General features: G+C 41.7%; 1 protein-coding gene across 7 annotated transcripts in view; it reads right to left on the bottom strand.

Moving 5' to 3' along the window:
- Positions 1-14,444, bottom strand: part of DDC (dopa decarboxylase) — a 277,543-nt gene that overhangs the window by 51,198 nt on the left and 211,901 nt on the right. For 6 of the 7 annotated variants that reach the window (XR_011556802.1, XM_070727177.1, XM_070727183.1 and 3 more), the window contains 2 exons: positions 7,914-7,933; positions 4,926-5,024 (listed from right to left, as the gene is read on the bottom strand). Coding sequence is in view for 6 of the 7 variants with exons in the window: in XM_070727177.1 (XP_070583278.1) it covers positions 4,926-5,024; positions 7,914-7,933 (119 nt within the window). In the remaining variant the exon portion in view is untranslated. Of the gene's footprint in view, positions 1-1,779; positions 4,836-4,925; positions 5,025-7,913; positions 7,934-14,444 lie in introns of those variants that run through there. The other variant, XM_070727182.1, reaches the window with a different exon arrangement.

The raw sequence follows: 14,444 nt of genomic DNA on the forward strand, positions 1-14,444 counted from the left end.
TTTGGATAAAACATTTTATGCTTCCTGCCTCTTTTTTCCTGCCCTATCAGATATCCCCAAGTCTTAAGTCAGATTTTCATCCCATCAAGCTAAATCCCCTCTTTCTCATTATTTTCTAAAAATTCCAAGGCCTTTCAGAATGCTAAAATGGACTGCTTTGTCCTGTGGCTATATAGCATTATTCTGGAAGTGGCAGCAATAGTTACAACTACCAGAATGCAATTCAGCCACTGGCACCAAAATTGCACCATGCAGTCAATGCACAAAACAATACTTTACGTTTTACTAACATGGTCTGCAAAGTCTTTTCCAAATGTCCAGGTCCCAAGTTTGCCACTGGACCATACAATGTAATTTCAGAATTTTGTTATGAACACAAACAACAAAATAACCCTTGTGACGAGGTTTTCATTTGATCCTGGAGGAGGAGGCCGACCTGGTATGTGTGACTGAAACCTGGCTGGGCCCATAGGAAGGAGTTCCTCTCTCTGAAATTTGCCCAGCTGAGTTTCAAATATGGCATCAGCCTCAACCCCAGGGAAGGGGGGGAGGAGTGGCTATTATAGCCAGGAGGAGCCTTTGCCTATGTAGACTCATTGCTCCAGAGATTGCGGGTTGTGAGTCCCTCTTGGTGAAGTTGGACTTAGGGGTTCAGGTGGGCTTGTTGCTCACATACCTGCTTCCCAGCTGCATGTCAACAGTCCTGCCTGTGCTGCTTGAGGAGGTAGCCGGGCTGGCGGTGGGGTTCCCCAGACTTATTGTGTTGGGGAACTTTAATCTACTGTCGCTCAGTGAAACCTTTGGGCTAGCGCAGGAGTTCATGGCCACCATGACAGCCATAGACCTGACTCAAGTAGTACAGGGTCCGACTCACGAGGGGGGGCATGCACCTGACATGGTATTCCCCTCTGAGCAACTGAGTAATGGTCTGAGACTAAGGGGCTTAAAAGTGTTGCCTTTGTCATGGTCAGACCATTTTCTACTGCGGCTTGACTTCCTGGCTCCAATCCTCTCCTGCAGGGAGGCGGAACCGACTAGGTGGTTCCGCCTCAGATGCCTGATGGACCCAGAGGGCTTTCAAAGGGTGCTTGGGGTTACACCAGATGCACTCATCCACAGTTCGGCAGAGTCTCTTGCCGTGGCCTGGAATAAGGCTGCGATGGAGGCTCTTGACCGGATTGCGCCATTGTGACCTCTCTGTGGCACTAGACCCTGGAGAACTCACACTATGACTTACAAAGTGACACTCAAGGCGGCAAGATGATAAAGTCACTCGGATCTGGGCAGACCTCGACTATGATTGGATAACAGAGTCGACTGACAACGAGTCAGTTGAGGTGACTGGGGCCCATCCTTGTCCATCTGTCTGGGAAGAGTTTCATCTGATGACACCTGATGAAGTGGACAAGGCCATTGAAGCTGTGAGTTCCACCACCTGTTTGCTGGATCCATGTCCCTCCTGGTTGGGTCCAGAAGATTGTCAATGCTTCTTTGGGAAGGGGGTCCTTCCCGGGTCTCTACAAAGAGGCACTTGTGTGCCCCCTCCTCAAGAAGCCTTCCCTGAACCCAGCCATTCTCAACAACTACTGTCCAATATCCAACCTTCCCTTTATGGAGAAGATTGTTGAGAAGGTGGTGGCGCTCCAGCTCCAGTGGTCCTTGGAAGAAGCCGATTATCTAGGCCCTCAACAGTTGGGTTTCAGGCCTGGCTACATCAATGCGACCAAACTGCTTTGGTCGCATTGATGGATGATCTCTGGCAGGCCCGGGACAGGGGTTTATCCTCTGTCCTGGTGCTTCTTGACCTCTCAGCGGCTTTTGATACCATCAACCATGGTATCCTTCTGTGCTGGCTTGAGGGGTTGGGAGTGGGAGGCACTGTCCTTCAGTGGTTCTCCTCCTACCTCTCTGGTCGGTTGCAGTCGGTGTTAGTGGGGGGTCAGAGGTCGACTTCTAGGTTTCCCCCTTGTGGGGTGCCTCAGGGGTTGATCCTCTCCCTCCTGCTATTCAATATCTGCATGAAACCACTGGGCGAGATCATCCAGGGGCATGAGATGAGGTATCATCAATGCACCTGTACATCTCCACCCCATGTCCAGTCAACAAAGCAGTTGAAGTGATGTGCCAGTGCCTGGAGGCTGTTAGGGTCTGGATGGGTGTCAACAGACTCAAACTCAACTCTGATAACATGGAGTGGCTGTGGGTTTTGCCTCCGAAGGACAATTCCATCTATCCGTCCAATCCCTTGTTTTTTCTTTTTGGTTACAATAATTTTATGCACTAGTATAGACCAGAGGCCAGCCATCAGTAATTCTGCTTGGCTAAATGACCATGCTAAGAGTAATATGCTGACCCTGATAAGATGGAGTGACTGTGGGTTTTGCCTCCCAAGGACAATTCCATCTGTCTGTCCATTACCCTGGGGAGGAATTACTGACCCCCTCAGAGAGGGTCCACAACTTGGGCATCCTCCTTGATGCACAGCTAACATTAGAGAACCATCTTTCAGCTGTGGCAAGGGGGGATTTTGCCCAGGTTCGCCTAGTGCACCAGTTGCAGCCCTACTTGGACTGGGAGTCACTGCTCACTGTCACTCATGCCCTCATCACCTCGAGGTTCGACTACTGTAATGCTCTCTACATGGGGCTACCTTTGAAAAGTGTTCGGAAACTTCAGATTGTGCAGAATGCAGCTGCAAGAGCAATCATGGGCTTCCCCAGGTATGCCCATGTTACACCAACACTCCACAGTCTGCATTGGTTGCTGATCATTTTCCGGTCACAATTCAAAGTGTTGTTTGTTTGTTTGTTTGTTTGTTTGTTCAATTTTTATGCCGCCCTTCTCCTTAGACTCAGGGCAGCTTACAACATGTTAGCAATAGCACTTTTTAATAGAGCCAGCCTATTGCCCCCACAATCCGGGTCCTCATTTTACCCACCTGGGAAGGATGGAAGGCTGAGTCAACCTTGAGCCGGTGATGAGATTTGAACCGCTGCCCTACAGATCTACAGTCAGCTTCAGTGGCCTGCAGTAGAGCCCTCTACCTGCTGCACCACCCTGGTTTGACCTATAAAGCCCTTCATGGCATCGGAGCAGAATATCTCCAGGACCACCTTCTGCCCATGAATCCCAGCGACCAGTTAGATCCCACAGAGTTGGCCTTCTCCAGGTCCTGTTGATGAAAAAATGTCGTCTGGTGGGCTCCAGGGGAACAGCCTTTTCTTTGGCAGCCCCAAATCTCTGGAATCAACTCCCCCCAGAAATTATGACTGCCCCCACCCTCCTTGCCTTTTGCAAACTCCTCAAAACCCACCTCTGTCGTCAGGCATGGGGAAATTGATTCCCCTGGGCCGTTTCCGCTTTATGTATGGTCTGTATGAGATGTATGATTGTTTTTTATATTAAGGGTTTTAAATTGTTTTAATGTATTGGATTTGTACTGTTTCTTGTTGTGAGCCACTCTGAGTCTTTGGAGAGGGGTGGCATACAAATCTAATAAATAATAATAATAATAACAACAACAACAACAACAACAACAACAACAACAACCTATTCCAGCACTATGGAAGGCTTCAGAACTTTTTAAAAGTTAAATGAAGAGGAGCATGTGGAGCTTCTATGGTGGATATCAGTCCTAAGATCAGTAGGGAACTGCTGGGATGGGGTGCTTGCAGGAATACAATGTAGGGGGGAAGATAGGTTGTGGGGTGCTGTAGCATCCCTGTCATCAGTCCTATGGACAAATGAAGATGGGTGGGCTACAGCTATAATTTCAGGACCAAGTCATATGTAGCTTTGCAGGGTTCAGACTGGTTCTTTAGAATTGGTAGTGGAAATTTGCCAATGCTCACTAAACTGGCAGTAATAACTGGCAGTCAACACTGTTCCTCTGGTCACCAAAGATTGCCAAATATCCCTCTGCACATACTCAAAGACTTATGCGTATGCACAAAGGGTGTCTTTTGTGATGTGATACCCGTGCACAAAATGTGCACTTCCGTTGTGATGAGTACTGGTAGGGAAGGTAAGTAGAACTTATCCCTGGAGACTATCTGTATTTTCCCACAAAAAGAACATCTTTATATGCATGTTTGGAAAATTGCATCTCAAAATTCAGAAACTACAAATATCAATATATAACTGGAATAGGTGCAAAAAGGGCAGCAAGTATGATCAAGGAAATGGAGCACTTCCCTTATGAAACCAGGTTGCAACGTCTTGGTCTCTTCAGCCTTGAGAGACGGCGTTTAATGGGTAACTTGATCGAAGTCTATAAAATCATGCATGGGATAGAAAAGGTGGATAGAGAAAAATTATTTTCTCTATCACACAATACTAGGACAAGGAGGCACTGCCTAAAGCTCATAAGTAAGAGAGGACAAATAAAGGGAAATATTTATTGTGAGCTGCCCCGAGTTCTCAGAGGGGGTGGCATACAAATCTAATAAATTATTATTAATTATTATTATTATTCACCCAGAGGGTCATTGGTTTATGGAATTCACTTCCAGAAGAGGTCGTGACAGCTGTCACCATTGATAGCTTCAAGGCAGGATTGGACAGATTTATGGATGCCAAGTGTATGGGTGATTATTGAAACGGATGTCCATGTGCCGCCTCTATGTTGGTTGAGGCAGGCAGGATTCCCTTGAGTAACATTTGTTGGTGGTCAAGGGAAAGGGAGGGTTTTGCCTTCTCTTTCTACTCAAGATTCCCATGTACAATTGGTGGGCCACTGTGTGACATAGAATGCTGGACTCGATGGGCTTTGGCCTGATTCAGCATGGCTCTTCTTAAGTTCTAACTGGTTTTGATGAACATATTACATTTGTAGTCTGCATTAAAAAAAAATTAGATAATATGTGAACTAAACACTTTTTTCCATGTCTTTCTGAATTTTTAGTGGTAAAATAAAATACTTTCACCTTGCGGATGTGTTCTTGTAATCCACTCACACCATACATTCGGAACACAAACCACATTTTCAAAGAACGGAATCTTCTACCTAAAGGAATCTGCCAGTGCTGGAGATAAAACACAAATGACTTTTTAAAAAAAAGACATTTCAATAATTTAATACAGATCTATGCCCGATTTCTTATGTTTGTTACATTTCTTATATCACCTCTTTATAGATACATATAGAGTGATACCTCGTCTTATGAACTTAATTGGTTCCGGGACAAGGTTTGTAAGGTGAAAAGTTTGTAAGACGAAACAATGTTTCCCATAGAAATCAATGGAAAAGCGATTAATGCGTGCAAGCCCAAAACTCACCCCTTTTGCCAGCCGAAGCACCCATTTTTGTGCTGCTGGGATTTCCCTGAGGTTCCCCTCCATGGGAAACCCCACCTCCAGACTTCCATGTTTTTGTGATGATGCAGGGGAATTCCAGCAGGGGAATCCCAGCAGCGCAAAAACGGGTGCTTTGCTGGCAACGGAAGTCCAGACTTTTGTGTTTTTGTGATGCTGTGATTTCACTGAGGCTCCCCTTGCTGGGAAGCCCCACCTCTGGACTTCCGTTGCCAGCAAAGCACCCATTTTTGCACTGCTGGAATTTCCCTGCAGCATCGCAAAAACACGGAAGTCCAGAGGTGGTGTTTCCCATGGAGGGGAGCCTCAGGGGAATCCCAGCAGCGTAAAAATGGGTGCTTTGCTGGCAACAGAAGTCTGGAGATGGGGCATCCCAGTGGCAGCGGCTTGGGTTTATAAGGTGAAAAATAGTTTGGAAGAGGCAAAAAAATCTTAAACCCCGGGTTTGTATCTCGAAAAGTTTGTATGATGAGGGGTTTGTAAGATCAGGTATCACTGTATTACATTACATGTTTACATGTTCCTTTTAATACCTCATTTCACATTTTATCCCTATTTTTACCTTTGTTACCAATCTTATCATACCAATAATTCCAAATTTCATGATTCTCTGAGTTGCTAGTTCTCTTGATCTCCATAGTCATCCTATCAATTTCTGTACATCTATAATTTTTTTCTATAGTGTTATTTTCTGGCGGGATCTCCTTATTTTTCTAGAACTGTGCATAGGATATTCGTGTAGCCGTGATTAAATATTGTATATTGGGGGGATATTTTTTTGGTTCTTATTCCTAGGAGCATACATTCTGGGGTAAATTCTATATCTGTTTTAGTTATCTCCAATAGCCACTTATGAATTTTTTTTCAAAATCCTTTTGCCTTAGGGCACGTCCACCACAAATGAAAGAAGGTGCCTGTATCTTTGTTGTATTTCCAACAAGTCGGTTTCAGATTTGGGTAAATTTTTGCTAATCTGGAGGGAACCACATAACATCTTTAGAATATCTTACAGTAATTTTCCTTAAAAGCCACAGATTTCACGATTTTACAATTGATGTTCCAGGTCTTCTTCCAGCCAGCCATATGAATACTGCGTCCTATGTTCTTAGCCAAGGCTATAATTGGTTCTTTGACCATTTCTTCAATTTTATCTGTTTATAATAGGCATTTATACATCTTAGATAATATTTTTTTCATCTGGTTCCAAGACAATTTTATCCAATGGATGTATAGATCCAATAAATTAATTTAAAAGTCTAAAAAAATCCAAGAAACCATAAAAAACAGTCATTCCATTTGCTCAGCATTTTCTGAATACATTCATTGGCCAGGGGGCAAGAATATAATAGCCCAAGCCTGGCGGAATAAATGAGTTTTAAGACTCTGATGGAAGGCGAGGAGGGTGGGGGCAGTATGAATCTCCAGGGGAAGCTGATTCCAGGGCCCTCAAAGAGAAGACTCTTCACCTAGGTCCCGCCAAACAACATTGTCTGGTTGACGGAACCTGGAGAAGGGCAACTCTGTGGGACTTGATCAGTCGCTGAGATTCATGTGGCAGAAGGCGGTCCCATAGGTATTCTGGCCTGATGCCATGTAGGGTTTTATATGTCATAACCAACATTTCGAATTGAGTCCAGAAACTAATTTTTTATGTTTCTTATGCTGCCATATAAACTGTTCTATCTAATTTGTTGAAACATTTGATGCCTAATTTAATGGGGGGGGGGGTGTTGTATGAAATAGATATAAGAATTTAGGTAACATGCTCATTTTTATTACTGCAATCTGGCCAAATAGAGAAAGTTATAAATGTTTCCATTTTTCAAAATCCTGCTTTGTTTGTTGTAATAATTTATCACCGTTATCTTTCCTAATTGAGGAACATTTGTTTGTTATTATTACACCCAAGTATTTAATATTTTTGGCTAGTTGTAAATTCAATAATCTTTTTTTGATTAGTTGTAATAAATACACTACTGCCAATTTACATTGTCGAACACTTTCTGTGCATCCAGAAAGACAAGCGCTATCTGCCTTTCTGGATGCACTTCATAATATTCTAAAATATCGAAATCAGTCCTTGTATTATTTTTAATTTGTCTTGAGGGTAAAAATCCATTTTGGTCTGAATTGATAATTTTGTTTAATACTTTTTAAAAGTCTTTCTGCCAATATTGTCATGAAAATTTTGTAATCTGTGTTCAACAAGGAAATCATGAAATTGGCCTGTAATTTTTAATTTGATTCCTCTCGGCACCTTCTTTCATGATTGTGGCAATGTATGATTCTATCTATGCATCAGGGATTTTGGCTTCTGACAGTATGACAAATGACTTTTATTCAGATTTCTTTTTTAAAAATTAAAACAATAAGGAAGAATCAAGAATCTGAAAGAGCTGAGATTGTGTAGGACACAAAGCAAGGTGCCATGGCACAGGCAGAATGTATCCTTTCACAACTTGTTTTTGTCTCACACATCTTTTCTCTAGTAGTGTTTCCAGTACCCGAAAAGCAAAGTTTTGATTGTACACAGTTCTTTTGTTTTACTTTGACAATTGTAGAATATAGAATATTATTCTTGCAGGAAAAAGAGTACTTACCCTGTAATCCGTAATGCATACTATAAAGGGTTGGGGTTTAATGAAAGAGAAAGCATTTTTTTAAAAAAATTAATTGATTTTTATAATAAAAATAAAACATTCACACAACACATAACACTGTGCTCAGTGCTCAAAATGCCCACCACCAAACAACATTCATACCCCTCCACCAAAATGGGGGCATATTTTCTATATACCATTTTAACTCAAGAGCAATATATCTATTGAAAGAGAAAGAATTGGATATTATTGTAAGTATGAATTCATTATTTTGTCTTATGATACTTCAAGTAGTTTAATCCATATATTCCAAAATATTATATGGCAAATACAACTGAGCTTCAATGAAAAACACAATTTGTATAATTCCTGTAATTTGACTGTGTATATATTTGGTAGAAAGTGCAAATCAGAAGTACAAAATACATGCATAGAAAATCCACAAATACTACACACAAGACAATGATCCCATGCCAAATTTTCTGCAGAACTGAAGCTATAGTTAATAATATTTAAGAAAATTTACTTCCACTGAAACTGAATTTATACCTATCCACAGATAAATATTTTAAGTATTTAAAATACCTTGTCAAGAAAATTAAGGATTATCCAATTATATGTTTTATTTTGATAGAAAACTCTAATCCTAATTCCAGTACAGTATTTCTCTGTTAGACAATTTGTATAATCCCTCACTCAGAAGAAAGACAGCTATTATAAGCCTATTGACCTATTGCAATCACATGCAATATATTTGGAATGTTTGGTTGACTTTACGACTTCAATCCTCCATCACAAGGAGGTAAAACTAATTAGGTGGTTCCGCCCCAGGACCCAGAGTGATTTCACAGAGTGCTTGGGGATTTTTTGGACTCACTCATATACAATCTGGAAAATTCATTTGTGAGGGCCTGGAAAACGGCTTGATCGGATTGCACCTTTGCTATCTCTCTATGGCAGTAGATCCAGGAAAGTTACTTGGTTCATCGAGGAGCTCTGGGGGATGAAATTCTAGAAGCGACATCTAGAGCAGCATTGGAGATCCAGTAAATCTAGAACTGACCATTTTATATTAAGACTTATCTAGTTGCAATCAAGGCGACAAGATCTTCCCATCTTGCTGCTGTGATTGTGTCTGTGGAATCTCACCCAGCTGCCCTGTTTAGGGTGACCTGCTCCCTCCTTGAAATGGGGGAAGTTGTGGAGCCCTTGCAGGATAGAGCTGAGGAATTTAATCAGTTTCTCATGGACAAAATTGCTCAGATCCAGACTGAACTGGACTCTGACTGAGCAGGATTGACTGAGGTAACTGGGGCAAGTCTTAGTCCAGTTGTATGGAATGTGTTTGAACTTGTGATGCCTGATGAAGTGGACAAGGCCATATGAGCTGTTAGTTCCTCCACCTGTTTGTTGGACTCATGTCCCACATGGCTGGTTTTGTTCAGTAAAGAGGTGACTTGAGGCTGGATCCAGGCGATTGTCAATGCTTCCTTGATGGAGGGATTCCTTCCACCTCTGTTGAAAGAAGCAGTTGTGCGGCCTCTGTTCAAGAAGCCTTCCCTGGATCCAGCTATTTTAAACAACTATCGTTCAGTATACAACCTTCCCTTTTTAGGAAAGGTTGTTGAGGAGGTGGTGGGGCTCCAACTCATGCAATCATTGTATGAAGCTGATTATCCAGACCCTTATTAGTCTGGTTTCCGGCCCGGCTACAGCACAGAAATTGCTTTGGTCACGCTAATGAAAGATCTCTGGCAGGCCTGGGATACGAGATTTTCCTCTAGCCTAGTGCTATTTGGCCTCTCAACAGCTTTCGATGTCATCAACAATGGTATCCTTCTGCACCAACTGGAGGCATAGGGAGTGGGGGGCCAACATTCTACAGAGGTTCTCCTCCTATCTCTTCAATCAGTCACAGTTGGTGTTGGGGGGGGCGACAAAGAATGTCTCCTAGGCCAAGGGGCAGGCTATCAATCGCAGCCCTATTGGAACATGCTGGGAGTTTGCCCTAGCACATGCACTCAGCGTGTGCCTGTGCCCAGTGTGTGATTTGGCTTTTGTGCATGCACGCTTTCATGCAATTTCTGGAGGTTTTTTGCTTCTGCACATGCGTGGAAGCAAAAAACCTCCAGAAATTGGAAACAAGGTAAGAGTTGCCAGCCCCTGCCATGCCACTCACCCTCACTCACCCTGCCATGCCCCTTGCCCTCGCTCCCCCTACCATATGCGTGGAAGCAAAAAGACTGGTAATTTTTACCGGAATTGTACCAGTGCACGTGCATGGTGCATGCATGCCAGACGGCAATGGAGCGAGGCTATGTGCTCTATTTCCATCAGTGGAATGGCATTCCCTCCATTCCACTTAATAGCCCACTCCTGCATAGGGATGCGGCGTGCCACCCCCCATTTTTCAATATCTACATGAAACCAGACATGGGTGAGTATCCATCAGTATGCTGATGACACTCAGCAGTATGTCTCCACCCATGCCAATTCAGTGAAGCAGCAGAAGTGATGCGCCAATGTCTGGAGGATATAAGGGTCTGGAGCATCAACACGCTCAAGCTCATCCCTGACAAAACTGAGTTGCTGAGGGTTCTGTCTCCCAAGGTCAATTCCATTTGTCCATCAATTATTCTGTGGGGGACATTTTGATCTCCTCAGAGAAGGTATGCAACTTGGGAGTCCTCCTAGATCCACAACTGAGGCTAGAGCAATATCTCTTGGCTGTGGCTAGGGGGGAACTTTTGTACAGGTTTGCCTGGTGCACCAGTTGTGGGCCTATTTGGACACGTAGTCTCTTCTTACAGTCACTCAGTCCCTCATTACCTCTAGGCTCGATTACTTCAATACGCTCTACTTGGGGCTACCCTTGAAGAATGTCCAGAGATTGCAACTAGTCCAGCATGCAGCCACTAGAGCCATGTTGGGTATACCCAAATACTTCTATATTAGTCCAGTATCTGTGAGTTGCATGGGCTGCTGATTGGTCTCTAAATGCAATTCAAGGTGTTAGTTATCACCTATAAAGCCCTATATGGCACAGGACTAGATTATTTATCAACTGTCTTCTACCTCACACATCCCAGCTACCAGTTAGGTTGCACAGAGTCAGCCACCTCTAGCCCCCGTCGGCCAAACAATGCTGACCGGTGGGTCCATGGGGAGAGCCTTCTCTGTTGCGGCCCTGACCCTCTGGAACCAACTCTTCCAGGAGATCCACACTGCCCCCACTCTCCTTGTCTTTCAAAAGACATTAAAAGCACATCTAAGCCAGCAGGCCTGGGGACCATGAGCGAAAGCTTCACTATGGCCACTTGTATGAAAGAAATTGTCTGTTTTCATTGTGAATTTTTATATTCTTTATTTTTTAATTGTATCTATTGTCATTGTATCTATTTTTATTCTTGTGAGCTGCCCTGAGTCTACGAAGATTTATATCTAGTGAATCTATATCATTTCCAGTATATACAGTAATAACCCAAAATATTTTGCTTTCCTTTAAAAGCCACCAATGGTAGTGTATGTTACTTAGTTATTACTTCCAAATAGCTTTTTAAAAAGAGTTTTCCAGTACAATGTAGGAGATATAACATTTATTTATTTTATTTATTTATTATTTGGATTTGTATGCCGCCCCTCTCCGAAAACTCGGGGCGGCTCACAACAAGTGAAAAGACAATCCAATACATAATCCAATTTAATTAAAATATTATAAATTTAAGAAAAACCCCTATACTAACATACACACACACAAGCATACCATATATAAATTCAACGTGCCCAGGGGAAGATGTTTAGTTTCCCCATGCCTGACGGCAAAGGTGGGTTTTGAGGAGTTTACGGAAGGCAGGAAGAGTAGGGGCAGTTCTGATCTCCGGGGGGAGTTGGTTCCAGAGAGTCGGTGCTGCCACAGAGAATTGTTCCTAATAATGCTAGGCATGCCGCCACAGAACATTGTTCCTAATAATGCTAGGCATGGCCCTGCACAATTGATAGTAGACTAGAATACAAACTAAATTGAGGAAAACATTTTGGGAGCTACAGCAGAGGAGAGTATGCTGGTGGGAAAATTCTGTCTGTCCTATTTATTTCCCATACTTGCCTGCCTTTTTATTTCCATTAATACAGCAAATGTGTTATTGGAATACATATTTATCAATTGATATCAAGATTCATAATCAGCAAAATAGTGTGAGGTTAATATTCTTATTTATGAATTTTAAAACACCAATTTTCCCAGAATATCATCAGATAAAGAATTGAGAGTAAGTATCTGATCTCAGTGAACCAAGGAGATTTTTGAAAGAATTGAACCACAACTCCCAGATAAGTAACTGAAAAGCCTACTATTCTCTCTCACTAAGTGTTGATTTAATAGTTGCAGGGCAAGAGCAAAGCTGGAGGTAATTGGTGATGGATAACTAATTGCATGTTTTGTAACACACCATATGGCTAATGATACACCGGTAAACTCTTGAAAAGAAGTTGATCAGCCTAACATAGTCTACTCTTAGTCTTTGTCATTATAATTATAAACTTCAGTCTTATTTCTCTGTAGTCCAGATGAACTTAATTAAAGTTGCACATATATATAGTGTATAAAATAATATCTTTCTGATACTAACAGCCATATGATAATTGCTAGGTAGTAAATAAAACATTGCATGTTAGAATATCAATTAATATAAAATCATAGAACCAAGCAAAATAAGGAGTTTTTTCTGCTTCTGGATAACAATTAATTGCTTAACCTTTGTGAAAGTATGAACAGACTGCTTTTCAAAGGCACACTATATTCTACATGTTAATGGTCGAATAATCAACAAAAAAGTAAAGGCAAATCTGAGACTCAAACAACAAAATGAGAAACTCCAACTAAAGAATAAAGATCTTATCCAAACTGAATATGGTTAAGAAAAAATAAATACCAGAAAATATGAACTTTTAGAGATAGACCAATGGCAACATATCATGCCCAGAGGAAAGAAGCTGAAAACAAGGTTTCTACAGTCCAGTCCAGTCGAGTCCAATCCTATTGGTGCTGGAGAATTGATTTCATATGCTCTCCTTAGAAGAAAGAGTGCAAATATCTGGACAAGGGACATCATCAAGTGTACTGATTATAAGAAAAAAAAGTAGAGACCAGACTTTCCCAAGAAAAAATAGGCACATATAGCTGATATAAGATTCAATTTTCTGAGGAATGGAATCAGCAACTTGTAGATTGGACAATCAATCTAGGGAAGCATGTTTTCTCCAACAAGCAAAGATCAAACATATGAAGAATGGTTTACTAAAATAATTAATCACACAGGTTATTATTCCTTCTTTCTCTTTTATATGGGGATGAAATATACACTAAAGAGCCTTAAAACAATTTCAAGCATTATGAGCAGGTAGGCATGAAAGCCAATGCATGTGGAGCACAAATGGTGTTTTCATCTGTTCTTCCAATGGAAAGTCAACATCAAATATGGGAATGGAGAATTTTAGAAGTAAACCTCTGTCTTAATTGATTGTGCTCTTGGGAGAACTTTGTTTTCCTAGACCATGGTCTACATTACCTACATGAAGGCTTTTTTGCAGTATATTTATTTATTTTTACTTTTATTTATTTATTTTGTCCAAAATACAACAATACACAATGAAGGTTATAGAGGATACACTCGAAGTAAAATATATCAAAGAAACAAGAGAAGATAAAATATAGGAATAACATATATCAATGAGAGAATAGAAGAAAAGATATAGGGATAGAAGAGAAGATATAGGAGATATAGGAGAGACAATAGGATTGGACAGGGGATGGAAGGCACGCTAGTGCACTTATGCATGCCCCTTACTGGTAATGAGTTCCACGCTTTGATAACTTGATTACAAAAGTCCTATTTTTTACAGTCATCTGTTGAATCTGTTGTGTGCTCTTGTGTTGTTGTGGTTGAAGCTGAAGTAGTTGTTGACAGGCAGGACATTGCAGCATATGATCTTGTGGGCAATACTTAGATCATGTTTAAGGCACCATAGTTCTAAGCTTTCAAGACCCAGGATTGTAAATCTAGTTTCGTAGGGTATTCTGTTTTGAGTGGAGGAGTGAAGGGCTCTTCTGATGAAGTATCTTTGGACATTTCCGAGGGTGTTAATACCAAGATGCAGTATGGGTTCCAAACAGAGGAGCTGTATTTCAAGATGGGTCTGGCGGAAGTTTTATAAGCTCTGGTAAGTAGTGTGAGATTGGCAGAGCAGAAGCTGCATAGGATTAGGTTAACAACTCTTGAAACCTTCTTGGCAATGTTGTTGCAGTGGGTCTTCGCCCTTAAGTCTTTTGTGATTAGTACTCCAAGGTCCTTAACTGAGTGGGGTTTATCTGTGATAATTTGTTTATTCAGTTTGAGAGGGAGGGGAAGAGAGGAAGGAAGGAGGAAGGGAGGGAAGGAAAGAAGGAAAGAAGGAAAGAAGGAAGGGAGACATTTCCCACAGAAAATGGCTGGAGAGGTTACTATTACTATTTAATATTACACTATTTGGTTC

Source organism: Erythrolamprus reginae, chromosome Z, assembly GCF_031021105.1.
Source record: "Erythrolamprus reginae isolate rEryReg1 chromosome Z, rEryReg1.hap1, whole genome shotgun sequence".
Taxonomy (NCBI): Eukaryota; Metazoa; Chordata; class Lepidosauria; order Squamata; family Dipsadidae; genus Erythrolamprus; species Erythrolamprus reginae.